Genomic DNA, 18,420 nt, shown 5'->3' on the forward strand with positions numbered 1-18,420 from the left:
CCCATAAACTGTCTGGGTCAAAACTTTTATTGTTCTTCCGACAAACAACAACTGATTTCCATCTACAATTACATTTTAAGATAAACAGTGAGTTGACTGAAGACACAGCTGTGGCCTGGAGCTGCGGGCGGCAGTGCACTCTGACCCGCGACCGGGAAAAGTGGCGTGCTCAGTGCGCCTTCTCCAGGAAGGCCCTGCAGCACCTCATGCACTGCTGGTAGACGGTCTCGAAGTCGGAGTCGTTCCCCTGAGAGGACAGAGAAAGAAAGGTCAACGAAACCCGTGGGGGAGCCCCACGCTGCCCCTGGCAGGGCCTCTAACAGGCTGCTCTGCGCACCCCCGCCCGCACGCATGCTGGGATGGACGGAGCACCGTACTTACATAATAGGGATCTTCAATAATTAATTGTTTCTGTGGATCATAGCTCCCAAGTAGTTCGATTTTAGCTTTGCAGTTTTTAACTTGATTACTTTTTCTATTTAAATCTCTGTAAAATTGAAACATGAACTTAGTTTTCAGATCTATGGTCTCAAGTTAAATACGGACATCTGCTAGGGTTTTATGAAATATCCGTATCAAAATCCAGCAAAAGTGACCTGATTTAAAAGGACATCCAACCTTGCAGACATGCGTAGCCCCCACGCAGTACACGCCAAGGTCTCCTGGGCAAGAGAGTGCAAACAGGAGCACGTTCTCACAAACTCAAACTTTTTTACACAAAACATGTGTCCTAAGTCAGACAATAATTATGCATTCTCCTGTGAAATGCGTGTCGAGACAATCAAATGAAAAAGATCCTGTTCCAGAGATTAAACAAAGGCAACAGATGGAACTCAAAACAGCCATGCGAGTGGAGGCTTAGGCCATCGACCGCATCCTGACACGGAACCTCCAGGAGCAGCCACACTGTGTGCCCCTGCCTGCCCATCCTCCTGCCCGTCTGCCTGGACCACCCCTCTGCAGAGCTCCTGGGTGAGGCAGGACCGGGGCCTCTGGGAGCAGCCGGCGAGGCCACAGAGCCACTTGGCACATCCCTAAAGAAGTGGCCGGGGCTGAGCCATGAAGGACAACGCATGGGACACTTCTCAATGAAATGAGGAAGAGAAAGAAAAGGCATGAAGGAGGCACAGAAACAAAAAGGAAAGAAAACACGAGGGACAGCTGGGAGCCGTGGCCGGAGCAGAGGGACCAGGCGGGGCTTGACACTGCGGCCCACGCACCGAGCCAGGCGCCTCCGGGGGAACAGGCACCTGTGGCTCCTGCTGGTGTGGCTGGGACTCTGGGCGCTACCCAGTGAATGAGAAAGACGGGACAGAAAAACGGACAAGTGAAGACAGAAGAGGAAGTGTGTGCTAGTGAGGCTCCCGATCAGTGGGAAGCTCCGTGCAGCGAGGCTGTCCGCCCGCCCCCCAAGGTAACGCCGGGGCTCCCCACCAAGGTCCCGCAGGCGCCTACGGGTCAGCAAGGGGGAGGCAGTGCATCCCATGGTGCCCAGGTGCGTCTGGCCCTCTCTGTGCTGGCGGGGGGCTGAGTCTGTGCCGGGCATGGCGACCTGGGCTGCCGGCAGGTTAAATCGTAAACCCAGGGTGTGGCAGGCAGCAGGGGGCCCTGGCCTCACAACCCGGTGTCTTCACATCCTGGTCTGCATCTGCGTTTGTGAAATGCAGTGTGCTCACCACTGTGCTCACTTACTTCTGGCGCGGCCACACTGCACACGTCGCGTCCTCGTCAGGGTTAACCTTATGGTCATACGGTCGCCCACTCCAGACTGTAACCTTCGTGAGGGCAGGCAGCATGAAGATCTGCTCCTCACCCTTCGGGTGGGCCAGGCACACAGCTGAAGAAACGCCACCACGTTCCTCGTTGCCCAAATACAACACATCCCCGGGGTCGATGCACAGGGGAGGCAACGGGACAGTGGTGAGTGCGGCTGACGTGGGGCGTGTGGCAGGAGGCCGGTTCAGAGCCCAGGTGGACATCCCGTACTCATCCACTAACTGTGAACTCGGGCAAGGACCTGCAGCTCTCTGCCTAAGGTTCCCTTTTGAGGAGATGGGCGACCGCAAACCCACAGATCAAGTGCTTCGCATGCAGAGCACGGAACGCACAACATCCCGCGAAGCCATTTATACCTAATAGCCTAGTCTGTCAGTTTTTGTTTTTTAAATCAATTAAGGCAATCAACAACTTAAGTAAAGGAAACACTCCTCTTTTTTGCCAGTCTTACTTTTGGGGGGGGCAGCAGTAACAGGGGACTATGAGGGGAAACAAACACCACACGACCACGCGTTGCTACAGCAGCAGCAAAATCACCCCCTGTGATGACATACGGTCAGCTGCTTGCACCGCAGACCCTGACCTCAGGGTCTCTCTGTAGACACACCCGCGGGGCGATTCCACATTACCCCCTGGCTTCCCCCTATTCTACATTTTCTGTGTATTGTGGCCACCATTAGCCATGGAAACTCTACGATAATACAAAAGCCACTGGACAACAAACGACCTGGCCTTGAGCAGAGCTGCCCCTGAAAAGCGTGGTTACCTCAGATTGCTCTCATCCATGCACAGGATGTAGTCAAAGGTGGCGAAGTCTTCCTTGGTGACCTAGGGGTAAAGGAGAGTCAGCAGAGTTCAAGCTTCTCCACCAAGCCCAGGGGCCCACAGCAGCACTAAAGAAAAACCCTGTATTTGAATCCGTCACCCATAATTCAGTTAAATAACTTAGGGTGCTTCAGAGTCAACCTATTTCCTAAAATTGTATTGCAAAAAAATTTTACATCATAAAGTTCCCTGGAGTAATCATAAGCAGCATAATACGGAGACAGGAAGTTACCCTTCATCTTCAATTTCTGAGCAACAAGGTAGAATTCAGTCAGCAGCCTACATCACACAGGTGCTCCCTCTTCACTTTACAAGTGCTCAACACCCCAGGCCCCAGCCACACGCCAGACGGAGACAGACACTCACACTCGGGGCCCCCACCTGGGAGGCGATGATGCCTTAGAGGAAAAGGAGGCAGAGGCCGTGCAGTGTGGGGACGGAGGAAGATGACATCCTAGGGAGGGTGGTCAGGAGGACCCACCAGGAGGGAGACACATGGGAACTGAGCCTGCAGCTCTTCTCTGCTGACTGAACATCCATCACTGGAACACGGCACAGGGGCGAGGGCCACGCGGTGTCTGAGTCTACCGGGAATCTCATCATGGCTTCTGGCACCATAATTTATAAATGTAAGCCCACAAAAACATAAATGAGAACATCATCTTGTGAGTTTTGACTATTCTGCATCTGCAGAATGAAGGTGGAAACAGTGCTGAGACGTGATTCCAGGGACCACCTCCCTCACTGGAATCCTCTGAAATACCACCACAGCCAAATTACGGAGAAAATACTGAAAACCTGGCTAAGAGTGTGACAGTCTCTTATCACAATCAGTGCAGCAAAGGAACAATACTCATTATTCTATGGAAAACGATAAATTTTGGCTCTTCGTGTGCACGTGCGTTCTCAGTGTCACATGCTAATAAGGTAGTGAGCACTAAATTTTGTTAACATCCAAGGTCCTAGCTTATTTCCCTATTAGGACAAACACTATGATTAGCTGTAGGACAAGTGTCCTGGGCTTAAATATTGAACGCTGGTTTTCAGTTCAGAAGGACTGCAATTATGGATCTTAGGAAAGACTCAGTGACTGACACCATCCACAAACCACATGCAATGCTGAGATATAGAGCAAGTGAGCAGGAAGAAAGCTCTGTAAGGCTCATGAGAAGGCACAGGACAGGATTTCTGCCTGAAGCCATAAATGAAGTACCAACCTCACTGCCAGAAACCAGAAAAAGCTCACAAAAACCTAACAGCTCCATGGAGTTATCCATGTGCTCCAGAGACAGCGTGGCGTGCAGAGGGCAGCACCCCCACCGGGCAGCGCACAGGCAGGGAGGTCAGCACAGCCCCCCAGGCCCTCGCCTCTGCTGCCGTCCACCACACCTGGCCGGGTGCCAGTGAGCTCCACAAAGACAGGCAGGCCCGAGGAGCCCACTCGCACAGAAGGGGCAGCCAGCGTCCCACCTCCTCTCCTCGTGGCACTGCTCGCACCAGGCACCAGGCACCGCCCCAAACGAGGGGCTCAAGCTTCCTGGTCATAGAAATTTTTAACTCTTAAAAATTATTTAGGCCCTCCCTCCAAACTACTCGTTTACATGGGTTATGTCTACCAATATTGATCACAGCTATTCAAAGTGAATTTTTAAAACATCTACTATTCACTTAAAAATAATAAAAATTCATTATCTGTTATTATAACATTTTTAAAATGAAAAACAGCTATATTTTCCAAACTCAAATCCAGGGAGGACAGCGCGCTGCCTTAACCTCTGCTGCCAGAGGACAGCGGCTGCATGTGCTGCTGCCCCATCTCTGGGACACGTGGTCTGAACTTGCCCCACACACAGACAGCAGTTTGAAAGAGGCGTTTTATGGCCATCGCGTGTACGTGGACGTTCTGATGCTGCACCAAAGCTTGGCAAGCAGAGTTTCTCGAGGGTTATGACTTGCAGCATAAAACACAAAAACCCACCAACAAACCTTCAATCTGTGCAAGCCCATGGGCTGTGTGACACTGAATGGGCCCTGTACTCATGCAGTTTCGACCTCATGGACCCAAGGGGTCCCAGGGCCCCTGTGGGAACTGTGGACTCTTACAGGAGGGGCAGGTACAAGGTCCAGAGCCCTCTGCGACTGTCACGATGGGGGAGAAGACAGGCGCTCCGGCATCCGGCAGGCAGAGACCGGGGGCTGCCCAACATCCTACGGCGCACAGGACAGCCCCACAGGAGCAATGCAGACTCCAGGGTCCACAGCGCTGGGTCCAAGAGACCTTCCCCAGATGCGGAGAAGCTGGGAAGAGGGACCCTGCTGAAAGGACCAGGGAGCAACCTCGGGGGCTCAAGAGAAATGGGGCCAAGTGCTGGCCAGATGGCCAGACCTGGAAGAGTGCAGACCCAGAAAGAAGCGAGACTGCCCCCCAGTGCTCTTCCCAGAGCGTCTGCCCAGGTCTAGAGCACCCAGGGCCAGAAGCTGGGTACCAAGGGAAGGCTGCAGTGAGCTCAGAGGGAGAAGCAGCACTTCCACTTCGGAGCTGCCAGGCTGGGAGCCTCAGGCTCTCGGGAGGGGTTCCTGGGAGGCCACCAAGGGCCGGCTAGCATAGGCCAGGCCACATGGGATCCAGAGATCAGTTCCCAGACTTTATTAAAAATAGTCGTGATCAGTATGCTCAAGAAAATATAGGGCGAGATGTAGAATTTCATCAGAAACCGAGAACTTAAATCTATAAAAAAAGCCCAAAACTTAAAGAATTAGGTAAATAAAATGACATTAAATATTCAATGAATAGAGGTTATGGGCTGTTTGGAAACAGCAGAAAGATCAGCACATCAAAAACGGGTCAGCAGAAGATCAGATGACGAACCAGAGTAAAGGGATGGGAAATGGAGAAAAGAGCTTAAGGAATTTATGTCCAAACTACATTTACAGTGAATCTCAGAAGAGAGAATGAGAAGGAAAGCATAAAAAAATAAGAGCCCAGAATTTCCCAAACTGAGGAAAACCATCAAAGCACATACTCCAGGGAGACGCAGGCCCACCAGACACAGTACTGAGGACTCAGTGCCGAAGACCCGAGGGAGCAGGAGACGCGGCAGCTCCAGAAACAGGGACGAGAAGAGCCTTCCACGAGCTGCGCAGGAGCGTGATCACAGCTGACAAACTTAAGAGAACAAAGGGAGGGAACACTGCCCAATGTGTGTTAGGAGGCTGCACCACCGTGACATGTGCGCGATGCGGGTGTAGACCCAACCCTGACACGCTGTGTGTGACGCTGGTGTGCATGCAACCCTGACATGCCGCGCGCAATGTGGGTGTGGACCCAACCTTGACACGCTGTGTGCGATGTCGGTGTGGACCCAACCCTGACATGTTGTGTGTGATGCTGGGTGTGTATGCAACCCTGACACGCTGTGTGTGATGCGGGGTGTGTATGCAACCCTGACACGCTGTGTGTGACGCTGGTGTGCATGCAACCCTGACATGCCGCGCGCAATGTGGGTGTGGACCCAACCTTGACACGCTGTGTGCGATGTCGGTGTGGACCGAACCCTGACATGTTGTGTGTGATGCTGGGTGTGTATGCAACCCTGACATGTTGTGTGTGATGCGGGGTGTGTATGCAACCCTGACACGCTGTGTGTGATGCTGGGTGTGTATGCAACCCTGACACGCTGTGTGTGATGCCGGTGTGTTTCCATTAGAGCCGCACACAGGCGCTCAGCGCAGCACTCCGCCCTGACCTAGGCACAACCCTGTGTCTGTCAAGAGTCAATACACACATAAACTCTAACTGTAAGACGATTCTGAATCCAGCAACAAAAACAAGTGAGCCTTTGCTACAAGCACCAGTGTGGGAACCTCAAAGAGGAACAGAGCTGAGAGCAGGGTGCGTCCTACTGGATCCCACTGTGTGAAGCTGAGAAAGCAAAGTGCATTTCCGGGGCACCTCGGGGGACAGGGCGGTGCTCGCTGTGCTGGCGCACTGACACCTTGCAGGCATCAAGGAAACGGCACCGAGAAGAGGAAGGAGCCTGTAACGCAGTAACTGTCTCCAGACAACTAACCGAGGTGAGTTCCAACACGAGGACTGACTGCGTGCATTAAAAGGAGAAAAGTGCCCTGAAGGCATTTGATTTACTAGACCAAGGCTGAAAGTACTGGGAAAACTTAAATTTTAACAAACAGAATAGTTCTTACACAAACTGACAATTACTAAAGAGAAAACCTGTAACATCAGCAAGATGCAAGAAAAACAAAGATCTGATATGACACTGATTTATAAAACACGTCTTACCAGCACTTTTAAAAAACAATCATTGTTGAGAAAATTTTCTTAAAGCAACAGGGGAAAAAAGGCTAAAAACAGATTATGTGGAAACACTACTTCTAAAACTGGTAATTAGAAGTGTTCTTAAAAAATAAGTTTTTAGCTTTGGTTTTATTAAGGCAAGTGCATTTAAAATACTTCATTTGTACCCACTTTCATTATATACTTAGTGTACGAAAAATAATGTCTTAAAAATAGAAAATATGAAAGTATGATTGCTCATAATTCTGAAGGACTACTCAAAATAAATACATTCATTAAAAGACAGAAGGTAGAATTGGCAGCTATGCAAAACCCTGAAGAGATCATAATGGACAAATGATATAAAAAGTGTTTAATCTTCTGTCTAATGAAAATTCCACTTAAGAAAGGGTCAAGTCCTTAAAGCAGTGAATTTAAATACTAAACTGTTAACATGCAGAGTCAACTGACATAGCCAGAAATCATAAGTTCACAGATCTGAGTAAATTTATCTACACCAAAAATAATGTGTGTATTGCTAATTTCTGAGACATCATTACTGTACTCAAAGTGCTACTATGGCAACGTGGTCTGTGGATTCTGTGGCTCTCACCTCTGCATGTTGTTATTAAAACCAACCAACCTGATCAAAGCCCAGTTCTGCCTCATGGGAGCTGTGCAGCCTCCAACATGCCATGTACTGTCTCCACAACTCAGTTCTTGATCTGCAAAATGGTTTACCAACACTCCCTTCCCTCATGAGGCAAGGAAGATCACAATTAAAACTACAGTGCTGTGGGGCACAGCAAAGTGAAAAGCTCTAAGATTTAGCACAAGCAGGACTAAATTACAGCGCTCACACTGCCATCCATACTTATAGATGTACAATATATATGACAACTCATTTTCAGAACATCAGGCTACTTCTTTCAAAGGCCTCAAGCTGAGCTCTGGACAGGCCTGTTGTCCTCTGGGCCGGTCTGGGGCCAGGCTTGGCCGACACAGCCTGTACGTCTTGTTAGGCTGGATACAAAAGGAAGTTAGAAGATTTCAGCCAGATTTTTAAAAATCCAAGTGAATCTCGATAAAATAATCGTATTGATGAAAGTAACTGTTGCTGCAAAACAACATATGAGGCATTTTGTAACAAAAATGAAGTTGATTTCTTTAGAAGCTGGTCCCTGTGGTTATGGACGGTTCCAGAACACGCAGCTGCAGAATGCTCCTCGTGAGGTGCCTCCCTCTCACTGCCTAAGAACGCTGCAGTGACCACCTCACTCTCCCCCGGTGGTCACACACAAGTCTAGGATCCTGCAGTCCAGTTAGGTGCCCACGAGTTCCAGGTGGCTATTTAGTTGAAATTTAAAATTCAGTCCCTTTGTCACACTGGCCATATGTCACATGTGTGACAGCTACATGCAGTTAGTGGTTTCCACGCTTGACAGACACCTTCCTCACCACCGAAAGTCCTAGTGGGCAGTGCTCCAGAACCTCAGCCCCGAAGGACAGCTACACTCCACAATAGTGTATTACCCTGTGCTTCTAAGGCGCTTCACAGTGGAAAATATGCTTCTGTATATGTTATAGAACTTTATTCTAACAATAAACTTGTAATGCCAGCAGACTAGTGTCTATGGCTTAAATGTTTAAAAATCACAGATAGGAAAAAAAGAGGGGCCGGCCCGGTGGCACAGCGGTTAAGTGCACACGTTCCGCTTCTCGGCGGCCTCGGGTTCGCCGGTTTGAATCCTGGGTGCAGACATGGCACCGCTTGGCAAAAGCCATGCTGTGGTAGGGGTCCCACATATAAAGCAGAGGAAGATGGACATGCATGTTAGCTCAGGGCCACTCTTCCTCAGCAAAAAGAGGAGGATTGGCAGTAGTTAGCTCAGGGCTAATCCTCCTCAAAAAAAAAGAGAAAGAAAAAAGAGACTACAACTCAGTCTTCTGGCTCCTAGCCAGGCCTCTCTCTGTTATCCATTACATAATTACAGCTGCACTTTAATATGTAAACTCCAAGATCAGGGCAGTCCTTCAGAACTGTGGAACCAGAAGGGAACACAACGGGTGCACTGTGGCGACTTAAGCTGACCCTACATGAACACACCCATCAATACGCAGGCCTGGTTGAACTTCTCCCAACTGCTCCAGTTACGGGGCTCTATGCATTAGAAATAGAACAAGATCTCCTCTACCTGTCTTGCTTTATGGGCTGTGTTAATGCCATGATTTCTTAGGCAGCTCACAGCTCTGGGATCTGGTGCCCGGCCCACGTTCCAGTCAGAAACAGCGCCGCTGTCAATGACCCACTGCAACACAGAACACACAGAGACACCTTCAAGGCAACGTACGGTACCTGGCGGGCAGTGTGACTCATGGGGATACCGTGCCTCTTCATGCAACTCTGCCCTCGGTAATCGGGCGGGTTTCCTATTTCATACGTGGATGTCGCTGCACTGTCTATCCTCCACTGCAGGAGAAAAAAAGACTTTTTTTCACAATTTCCCGCCCCAAAGGCATTCAGGTTGGCCTCTTGAGGAGAGTGAACGGTACTTACATTATCTGAGATGTTCTGATCGGTTACAAGTTTTCTGAAAACTGCTTCTGCAATGGGTGATCGGCAGATGTTACCTTAAAAAGAGGGGGCAGCAGAAAGTGAGCGACCTCGTCTATGAGCCACTGCTCTCACCTGACAAGGACAGCACTTCCCTAAGGGAAGCAAATCTCTTCTTCACGGCACTGTCCCACCAGCATGGGAGGACCTGTGGAGAACAGCTGGCCACCCCGGTTCAAGGACTGGGCACCAACTGTCCAAGAACTCAAGTACAAACAACAAAGACATCAGGAAAACAATTATAACCACAACCACTGGTTTTCAGGTTGCTATCAATGACCCAAAAGTGAGTCCTGAAATCAATGAAGTGGGTGGTAACCAGCCTGTTTTAAAATGAAACAAAACAGAGATAAAATTTGTATTTTCAAATATATTGCAAATAATAAGGATGAAAATGGTTTCGTAAAATACACAAAAAATGGATTTAGGCATAACAGTAGTTCAACACCAACTCTTGCTGCGCAATCTGTGCAAAGTTCCTGCTGGAGCACTGTGGACCCAGGAGTGGCAGCTAAGTTAGGGGACATCCTCCAGGCTACCAAGTCTGCCCACGACTCCCAACGCCAGTGTCAAGGCCTGCGATGCCCAGGGCCACCCTCATTTCAGACCAGCTGGTGCAAATTCGGGAGTCCCCACAGGCTCAATAATTCTCTAGAAGGACTCAGAACTCAGGAAATACTACACTTATGACTATAGATTTATTATAATAAAAAGATACAAAGCGGAACCAGCCAAAGTTGGAGCGCAGAGGGCAGATTCTGGAAGACTTCCAAACAAGAAGCTTTCTGGTGCTCAGGGACGTGTCACCCTGTCACCCACGTGTGACAACACTCAAAGTACTGCCAACCCAGGACTCTGGCCAGAGCTCCAGTGCTGAGGCCTGACTGGGGCTCCACCTATGGGCATGGCTGATCAAGGAGCTAGCCTCCAGCCCCACTCTGAGTCACTTCCTCCCTGAATAAGAGGTACTCCTGTCAATCTTAGGGCTTCCCTAGGGGTTGGAGTTTACCTCCCAGGAGCTACACAAGGGGCAGACTTTTCATTAGGTGGGGCCAAGTGCCTTACTACACGGGGTGGGGGGGGGCACATAAAATCTTCTTTCAAAATATTTCTACCATGTGCCAAACAATGTATTTATGGGAGATACAGAGTTAGCTATAAGGAAAACAAGAAAATAAATGCTGATAGATAAGCAATACACTATAGGAGCACCGGGGAAGGAAAACCCTAAAAAGCATAAACAAGGAAATTTCTTTTCAGAAAAAAGGTAAGAAGATCAGAGCTGACCTGTAGAGGATGAAGAGAGCCTTGATGGGCAGAGGCAGGGAAAAGGCATTTAAGTCAGGTACTGTGTGAATGCATGGCACAGAGGAGTGATGGTGCACTGATGGGCCTGGGACACGACCTCTGACCTCTGCCAAGATTTGCAGCTGGTATCTCCACAGTAGGGAGAAACTGAAGGTTTTGGGGACGGGAGTAACGAAATTTCTTCAACAAACATGTTTGGTGTGCCTACTCCCTACAAGCCAAGCACGGGGCCGGGGCCTGAAGAGACAAAGCTGTGTCAGACACGGCCTCCCACAGGAGAGGAGCACAAGCACAGGGTCAGCGGGAGATGACGGTGGAGGCCTGACTCCAGGAGCCCCGAGGAACTAGGAAGGGAAGACAGGACCCGAGTCAGGAGGCCAAGGGATATGCAGGGCGGGAGCAGTGCCCGACGGCAGCCCTGCCTCTCCACCAGCCCTGGGATCTTCCGCTTCACGGCAGCCCTAACTCTCCACCAGCCCCGGGATCTTCTGCTTCACGAGGAACCCGCAGCACCAGGGGCTCCGCACAGCGCCGAAGCCCAGCTGGCTCCTGCCAGCTCCGACACCATGTCCTTCAGTGTCTGCGTCCCTCTGAGGTCTCATAACATGCTTACCAAGTGCTTTCTGTCCACACAGACTGTGCTTTCCACAGTGGTGACAAGTCTCTCAGCCCCGAAAGGGAGGAAGACAGGAGCTAACCCTGAACGCCCTCCACACGCTAATCTGTGTTCTGAACTGTTTCCTTTCAACACTAGATTTTCGCTTAGTTTTTAAAACAGGCATCATCATCCCCACTGCTTTAATTACTGAAAGGCCTCCTGTGATGTCAGTGGTTTACATGTCACCAAACACCCCAAGAATACTTTCAACAGCAATCACTCTTCTCCAAATCAAGACAATTGTTACTATTTTGGAACTCTAGAATAACAGGTGCCTAATGTCTCAGCACCTAAAGATGCAATAAAAAGAGTGGTCTTGCCCTTTACAAACGATTATCACTAACTGTAAAACAGGAGCTCAGTTTCCCACAAGACAAACAATGAGACTATTTACTGCCTTAAAGGCATATTCATCCACACTTACTTTTTTCCCAGATAGTTATATTTACAGCAAGAAGTTGTGTGTATAAAGAGTGTGGATGGAAAAAGGTGTACAACTGCAAAGATCAGGAGTAAAGTCACACCTCATGTACGATCAACAGACAAGAAGTCCTGCCTCCTTATAACTTGCCCTCTTCATTTCAAAAGCTGACATCACCAAATTAATTTACTAAAAATGGAGCATATCAGTAAATCACAGCATCCAGCTCCCCCAGGAGAAATTCTAAAAATTTAAAATGTGATCTTCAGATTCTTTTAGAAAAAAGTTTCAATGTGTGAAGTCTCAAGTTTGTTTCTTCCAAATTAGGCAGCATAACATACACTCTTCCTCAAGACCTGCATTTCAAGGACAGAGTCACGAAAAGCGCACAGGAAACCCTCCAAGGTTGGGACGTGGGCATGGGGCGCTCAGCAAAACCGGACCGACTGCAGGAAAGGCAATCTGACGCCACAACGCGTCCCCGCTGCGTGCTCAGGCTGTGGTGATAACCGCTGTTCTCCAGCCACCTCTATCTCACAAAAACATAAGGGGCTTCGAACACGCTTGCCAAAACAAGGAGTTCAGTTCCTTTCCGCCATCAGCCTCACCTACGGAAAACATCTGACAGCCCTTTACACTTCAGGCCGAAAAGGAGCCAAACAGACGCCCCAAAGGAATAACATTTTTACATTTCAAAAACATACCGCTCCTCCTGTCATGTGGATAGGCGGCCCTGTGAGATGCCAGGTGGCCACCCCTCTACCTCCTCAGAGCGTGACCACTTTGCGGCCTCCACCACGATGCTCTGGCCCCACATGCGCAGCTCTCTGCACATCAGCCACCTCCTGCGCCCTCGCCCCCCGCAATCCCATCTCACAGGACAGCTCAGCACTCAAACCTCCCACCTCTGCTCAAAATCCTCTAACGGCTTCTGCCCTCCAGAGCAAGCCTGCGTCCGCACAGCCTCGCCAGACCCTCCTCTGCGGGCCCAAACTAGGGATCGTGGCCCACCACCCATGTGCACAGACCACAGAGCTAGGAGTAACTTTCACATTTCTAAATAGTTGAAATTAACTCAAAAAAGTAGAATAACACCTTGTGAGCGAAAACACCATATGAAATTCATGTCGCAGTGTCCACAAACAGAGCCTGCTGGAACACAGCCTAGCGTAACCATTCACGTCTGTCCATTGTGGCTCCCCACTGCGCCTCTGGGGTGGCCTGCAAGGCCCAAATGCTGACTGGCTCTTTAGAGAAATAGCTGCGGACCCCTGCCCAGAGTCGCGTGCACGAAGGGGACAGTCCTCTCCTCTCTGCGTGGAGAGCGGTACTAGTGCTGCACCCAGGGGAGCACTGAGAAGACAGTTGCTCAAGCTACCTTCCAGCCCTCAGCACGGTGAGAGGCAGAGGCTACCAGCTGTTTCCAGAACCAGGCCAGCACCCTCCCTCCCAGACCTCTCCCCACTTCCTCTTTGGAAAAGCCCAGGACGCTTTTCGAAAATACCCTAGGCTTGCTTTCTGCCCTCTTTCAAGTCTGCTGGGACGTCACCTCCTGGTGAGGCCTTCCCTGACCCCCACTTAAAACCGCACCGCACTCCCACTGCCCACTGCCTGTTCTCAACACAATACCAGCTGACCAGGCAACTGAATAGTCAGTCAGTCTGCCGACGACGGACTGCGAGCTCCAGGGATGGAGGCTTCTACTCTGCTCACTCCTATGTCCTCCGCACTCAGAACAGCACTCGGTAATACAGTAGTTGCTAAAAAACTGTATCGAAGATAAACATAGGCAAGCTTCCAGCTCCTGCTAACAGCCACCACGGCACATCACATTAGCATGATCAACGATACCAGGGCAAATACAGCAGCCCTGGAACCTACTAGATGCCCAGCCAGAATGAACCACTCTTTAATAACCTGTGGATTCCATCAGTCAGCCTTCAATGGGGAACTTAAAAAACAAAGGATGCCCACACTCCACGTGAAACAGGTGGCTTTCACTTTTCCCCTCGTAGAAATTCAACTCTGCAAATGTCTAGTGAGCATCATATATTGTCACAAAGCTGGAGATGCACAGAAAAATGAGCCAGTCATTGCCCTCAAGGTGGCTAAATCTAGCTGTGACCTCAGGAGGATATCAAGTAATTACGATAAAATTCGTGTAATGAAAGGTGTCTACAAAAGACCACAGAACAACTACCTCCACCTGGAGCATCTGGGAAAAGTGAAAAGGGGTGATCTGGGTCTGACCTTATAGACAGGCTTTCCTGGCAAAAGGCAAAGTGGGCCCCGGAGCAAGCCACCCGAGGCGCACTGAGCGTCTGAAGTGCTGGGGACAGCCGAGTTGGGACGGCAGTGACAGGAAGGTGGGGGTGGGAGAAGGTGATGGAGGCAATCCTCTACTTGAAGGTGAAGGCAGCACCCTAAAAAGGAGTGCAACTTGATTCCATAGGAAACGCAGACTCATCAGAAGATCCTAAGCAACCCGAGACTGACGATTTGGGCCTTCCTCTCTTGAGAATCAAAGAGATAGGGTGGAAGAGTCGAGGAATTCGACCCTGTGTCCTATCCCAAAGAAAGAACCCTGAAAACCGAAGGGAAAATGAATTCTATTTTGAGTGAAGGAAGCTAACTGTTGAAACTCTAAGAACGAAAATAATTCTGAGCAGGAAGGTATCTGAAGGACTAAGAATAAATAATACCTTCATTTTCACGCAGAGAAATTGGAACTCCGCCCCAAGGCTGATTAGAGACCTGAAGAATCAGGGTCTCCCCGGTGGGGTTTTTACAACCAAGAAATCTGAAACCCTTGACTTTAAAATCCTGAAACTCCATCTGCCTTTAGCTCACATCCATCTGTAAGCATGAAAGGAAACCAGCCAGCAAACCAGTGCTGTCAGGGGGCTCAGGGCAGCAAGGGTCCCTAAGAGAGCACATCGGTCCCGCAGCTTCTGGTCTACCGGAAGAAGGTAGCCTGCATGCTAGGCAGGTGCAGTGAAAAGGACCCGGCTTGACGCCGGGCTGCAGCAAGTGAAGGCACCCAGCCTGGAGAGTGGGCCAGGCAGGTGAGGGGGACCAGCCTGCAGAGCCTGCAGGTGAGGGGGACCAGCCTGTAGAGCCCGCAGGTGAGGGGGACCAGCCTGCAGAGCGGTCAAGTGAGGGGACGCGGCCTGCAGAGCCCGCAGGTGAGGGGGTCCGACCTGCAGAGCGGTCAGGTGAGGGGACGCGGCCTATAGAGCCGGCAGGTGAGGGGGCCCGACCTGCAGAGCGGTCAGGCGAGGGGACGCGGCCTGCAGAGCGGTCAGGCGAGGGGACGCGGCCTGCAGAGCGGTCAGGTGAGGGGACGCGGCCTGCAGAGCGGTCAGGTGAGGGGAGGCGGGCTGCAGAGCCGACAGGTGAGGGGGCCCGACCTGCAGCCAGCACGGGAAGGGGCCCGGTCTGCAGAGAGGGCCGGCAGGGCAGCGGCGCGCAGGGAAGGCCCCATTACCCCTCGGGGCCCCCGTCCCGGCCTCCTCCTCATCACCGTTACTGGCCCAGGGGCGCCGCTCAGAGCGTACAGGGCCCACTCCACCCTCAGGAAGGTCCGAAGGGAGTAGGTCAGCGCCATCTTACCTAGACACACAAACAGCACGGACTTGGACACCTGCTCAGCCATCTTCCCGCGCACAGAGGCACCCACTCACCACGTCCAGACTTTTCCGGCGCGGCGCATGCGCACTGCGAACATCCCGCCCCCCGCGCCTGCGCAGTCCCGCCCCAGTACTTCCCAGGGTGAGCGTGCCATCCTCGCGCTTGCGCAGTCCGGTTCCAGCGCTGTGGGCTGGAGGTGGGGCCGGGAGTCACCTGGAGAGCCAGGGAGCTGGGTGGGCCGGGAGTTACCTGCAGGGCGGGGGGGAGGGCAATGCGGGCGGGGCCGGGAGTCACCTGCAGGACTGGAGGCAGGCGGTAGGGGGGCTGTAGGGGCAGGGCAGGGAGTCACCTGCAGGGCAGGAGGCGGGCCATAGGGGGAGACAGTGGGGGCGGGGCCGAGAGTCTCCTGGAGGGCCGGCGAGCGTGGCTGTGGGGTTGTGAGGAGAAGGGCTGTGGGGGCGGGGCCGGGAGTCACCAGCAGGGCAGGAGGCGGGCTGTGGGGGAGGACGTTGGGGGCAGAGCTGGAAATCACCTGCAGGGCGGAGGGCGGGGGGCGGACTCAGCTCAGGTGGCTCCGCAAGGTGAGCGCCTGAGGGCGGGGTAGGGCGCCAGCCCCAGGCCGAAGCCCTGGGTGTGGCGTGGGAAGGGGGGTAGGGGTCGTGGGGGTGGGGGTGGGAGCTACAGGCGGGCACCAGAGCGACGGGGCCGGGGCAGGTCCAGGGGGTCCGCGGAGTGCGCGGGGCCGGCCCGGCCATGCTTTCCTGGGGTTCAGGTCGACGTCCCCGCACTAGGGGCCGCGCGGCTCGCACGTGAGCCCCGCAGTGGTGGCCGAGCGGGTCGGCCCGGGGCGGGGTCCCCGAGACCCCATCCCGCCCCCGGTGCCTGGGCGGAACCCCCGCGCGCCACCGTCCGCCCCGCGGCGTGGCCGTTGGCCGGGGTCGCCCCCGCTCTGAAAGGTGGGGCGCTCTGGAAGCCGCCGTGGGCGGGGGCCGAGCCGGGTCATCCCCGCCGCTGCCGAACCCGGCTGTTTCGGTCCTGCGAACGCGCGCGCTGGCCGGCGCTGGCCCGCCCCTCACCTGCGCCAGGTGCGCGCCCGCGGCCTTCCCCCGGAGGCGTGGCGAGCGGCGCGCTCTCCTCTTCCTGGTCGGCGTCCGCGCTCGCGGGGCGCCTGCGGACCCGCTCGGCCGCGAGTGAGTACGGTCGGCGCCGAGTCCGCGTGGACGCGACCCCTCCCCTCGGAGAGTCTGGAGGGTTGATCGTTGGGGAAGAGGGCGCGGGACACGCCGGGGCTTCGGGGATTCTGGGACTGCGCGTCTGTTGGCTGTGACCGCGTCTCTTTAACTGTGACCCGCGCGCTGTCCGAGTGGAGATGAGCCACTTGCCTGGATTCTCCACTACAGCGGTTTTGTTTCAAGTCTGCTGTTCCAGTTCTCAGAAAAGCTCTTCCTAAGTTTTTAATTTTAACGATTGTGATTAATCTTATGAGATTTGTAGATATCTAATATTTTAAAAGCCACATTTTGCTTACTATCCTTTTTGTCCCAATTTGTTTCGGTAAAGGCGTTTCGAGAGCTGTGCCTCGACGGTGTGGGTTTGGCAAGTCGTGACTCACTGAGTCAGAGGCCATTGCTACAGGGCGGGGACGTGCACGCTGGGGGGCCCCCGAAGTGAAAGTGCCAGGCCCCCCGCGCTCACCTGGCCCTGCCTGGTCAGGCAGAAGTTTGGGGGCCAATTGGGGTGAAGAGGTCGCTGAGAGGGACGCGCAGGGGGCGCTGGACCCCGTGGACAGCCTGCTGTGCAGGCTTTCCTTATTTAAAGCGGCGAGAAGCTGCTCAGAATGGGGAGACAACCGTAATGAAATAGGATTTACCCCGCTCTTATGTTCAGTTCTTTTCCGCAGACGTTTCCCTGTCGCCACTCTCCTGCTAAGGCTGAGTCAAAAGAATGACACAGACACGGAACCCCGCCCAGAGGGAGCCGGGAGTCTGATGGGCCCAGAATGTCTACCAGCAGGAGAGAAGGTTTTCAGGCCTAGGACATGCATGCCCTGCATTCTTGTCTCAGGGGTGTTTTCCCTGGGATGTGGGAGAGGCCTGAATTAATAATGGGTTAAGTCAGAAATCTGCACACAGGTGCTTAAGAGAAACAGCAGGTCTGCGAGGTGCTGGCCACCCGTTTGTGTGGAACACCTGTGCTGTGGCCTACTGGGGGGGGGTGTTTACAAATTACTGTGTTGGAGGTTAAAATAATTAGAATAAGTTATAACTTCCATCATGTTTATCATGTTTCAATTAAAGAGGATTGGTTATTTGGTTTACTACTGGTTTATTTAAACGAAATTTCTGTAAACTGTGTAAATATTATCCCTCATCTTTTGTAAGATTAAAAAAATAATTTAAAAGAAATCTTTGCTCATCAAGAGCAATTGGATACTTTTATTCCACTTAGGACATTTTTATTTTCAGGAGATTTCTCACTGTCTAGAAATAAGGATGTGGTGTTTCAGAAGAAAAGCGAGTTGATGCAGGTCAGGGGGAGCTGTGGCCTTCTCTGTTGCTGGCCCAGCCAGTGGTCACAGAAGTCCGTCCACACAGTGCCCTGTCTGCAAATGCGTTGTAATAAGACATGCTCCCGTGCGATTTAAGAGCTGTCACACTCAGTCTTTCATTTCTTGGGAAGAGTCAATTTTTTTGCACCAAATGATGAGACTAGAGTGGACCGTGTGGTCCTCTGAGCCAGGATCCTTGGGTTTGAGAAAAGGTAGTGATTATAAATCAAGGGTCTTGTGCTGGAGGTGAAGCTTCTCGCTCCCTGCTCTCTGCAGCCTGGGGGCAGGGGAGCAACGAGAAAGGCCATGCAGGCCACACTAGCATTTGAGGTTCAAATGGCAGTGC

At 52.2% G+C, this 18,420-nt stretch overlaps 2 protein-coding genes across 8 annotated transcripts in view; one reads left to right on the forward strand and one right to left on the reverse strand.

Moving 5' to 3' along the window:
• Positions 1-6: 6 nt before the first annotated feature.
• On the reverse strand, positions 7-15,663 carry ACP1 (acid phosphatase 1). Of its 4 annotated transcripts, XR_006528741.2 has the most exons (7): positions 15,509-15,647; positions 9,453-9,526; positions 9,091-9,365; positions 2,543-2,604; positions 1,693-1,837; positions 382-487; positions 7-247 (listed from the first exon to the last, which is right to left on the reverse strand). XR_006528741.2 is itself a non-coding variant. In XM_014841626.3 (6 exons), exons 1-6 carry the CDS (start codon positions 15,549-15,551, stop codon positions 170-172), a joined length of 477 nt encoding a protein of 158 aa, XP_014697112.1. In that variant the 5' UTR covers positions 15,552-15,663; the 3' UTR covers positions 7-169. The 4 variants fall into 4 exon arrangements, 2 of the variants coding, with proteins under 2 accessions (XP_014697112.1, XP_014697113.1); XR_006528740.2 differs by lacking the exon at positions 1,693-1,837; XM_014841626.3 differs by lacking the exon at positions 1,693-1,837 and having other exon boundaries at positions 9,252-9,365; positions 15,509-15,663.
• A 919-nt stretch (positions 15,664-16,582) lies between these two features.
• The window catches only part of SH3YL1 (SH3 and SYLF domain containing 1), a 47,070-nt gene continuing 45,232 nt past the window's right edge, over positions 16,583-18,420 (forward strand). For 3 of the 4 annotated variants that reach the window (XM_044771849.2, XM_070512705.1, XM_014841624.3), the window contains exon 1: positions 16,583-16,716. In XM_044771849.2, the coding sequence (XP_044627784.1) occupies position 16,716 (1 nt within the window). In that variant the 5' untranslated portion in view covers positions 16,583-16,715. Of the gene's footprint in view, positions 16,717-17,510; positions 17,548-18,420 lie in introns of those variants that run through there. The other variant, XM_070512704.1, reaches the window with a different exon arrangement.

This window comes from Equus asinus, chromosome 6 (assembly GCF_041296235.1).
Source record: "Equus asinus isolate D_3611 breed Donkey chromosome 6, EquAss-T2T_v2, whole genome shotgun sequence".
Taxonomy (NCBI): domain Eukaryota; kingdom Metazoa; phylum Chordata; class Mammalia; order Perissodactyla; family Equidae; genus Equus; species Equus asinus.

Coding starts and splice junctions, on each gene's coding strand:
- ACP1 (XM_014841626.3), bottom strand. CDS start 15,551: ATGGCTGAGCAGGTGTCCAAGTCCGTGCTGTTTGTGTGTCTAG. Junction 488..2,542: donor ATGGATGAGAGCAATCTGAG/GTAACCACGCTT, acceptor TCAATTTTACAG/AGATTTAAATAGAAAAAGTA. Junction 248..381: donor TTATTGAAGATCCCTATTAT/GTAAGTACGGTG, acceptor CTGTCCTCTCAG/GGGAACGACTCCGACTTCGA.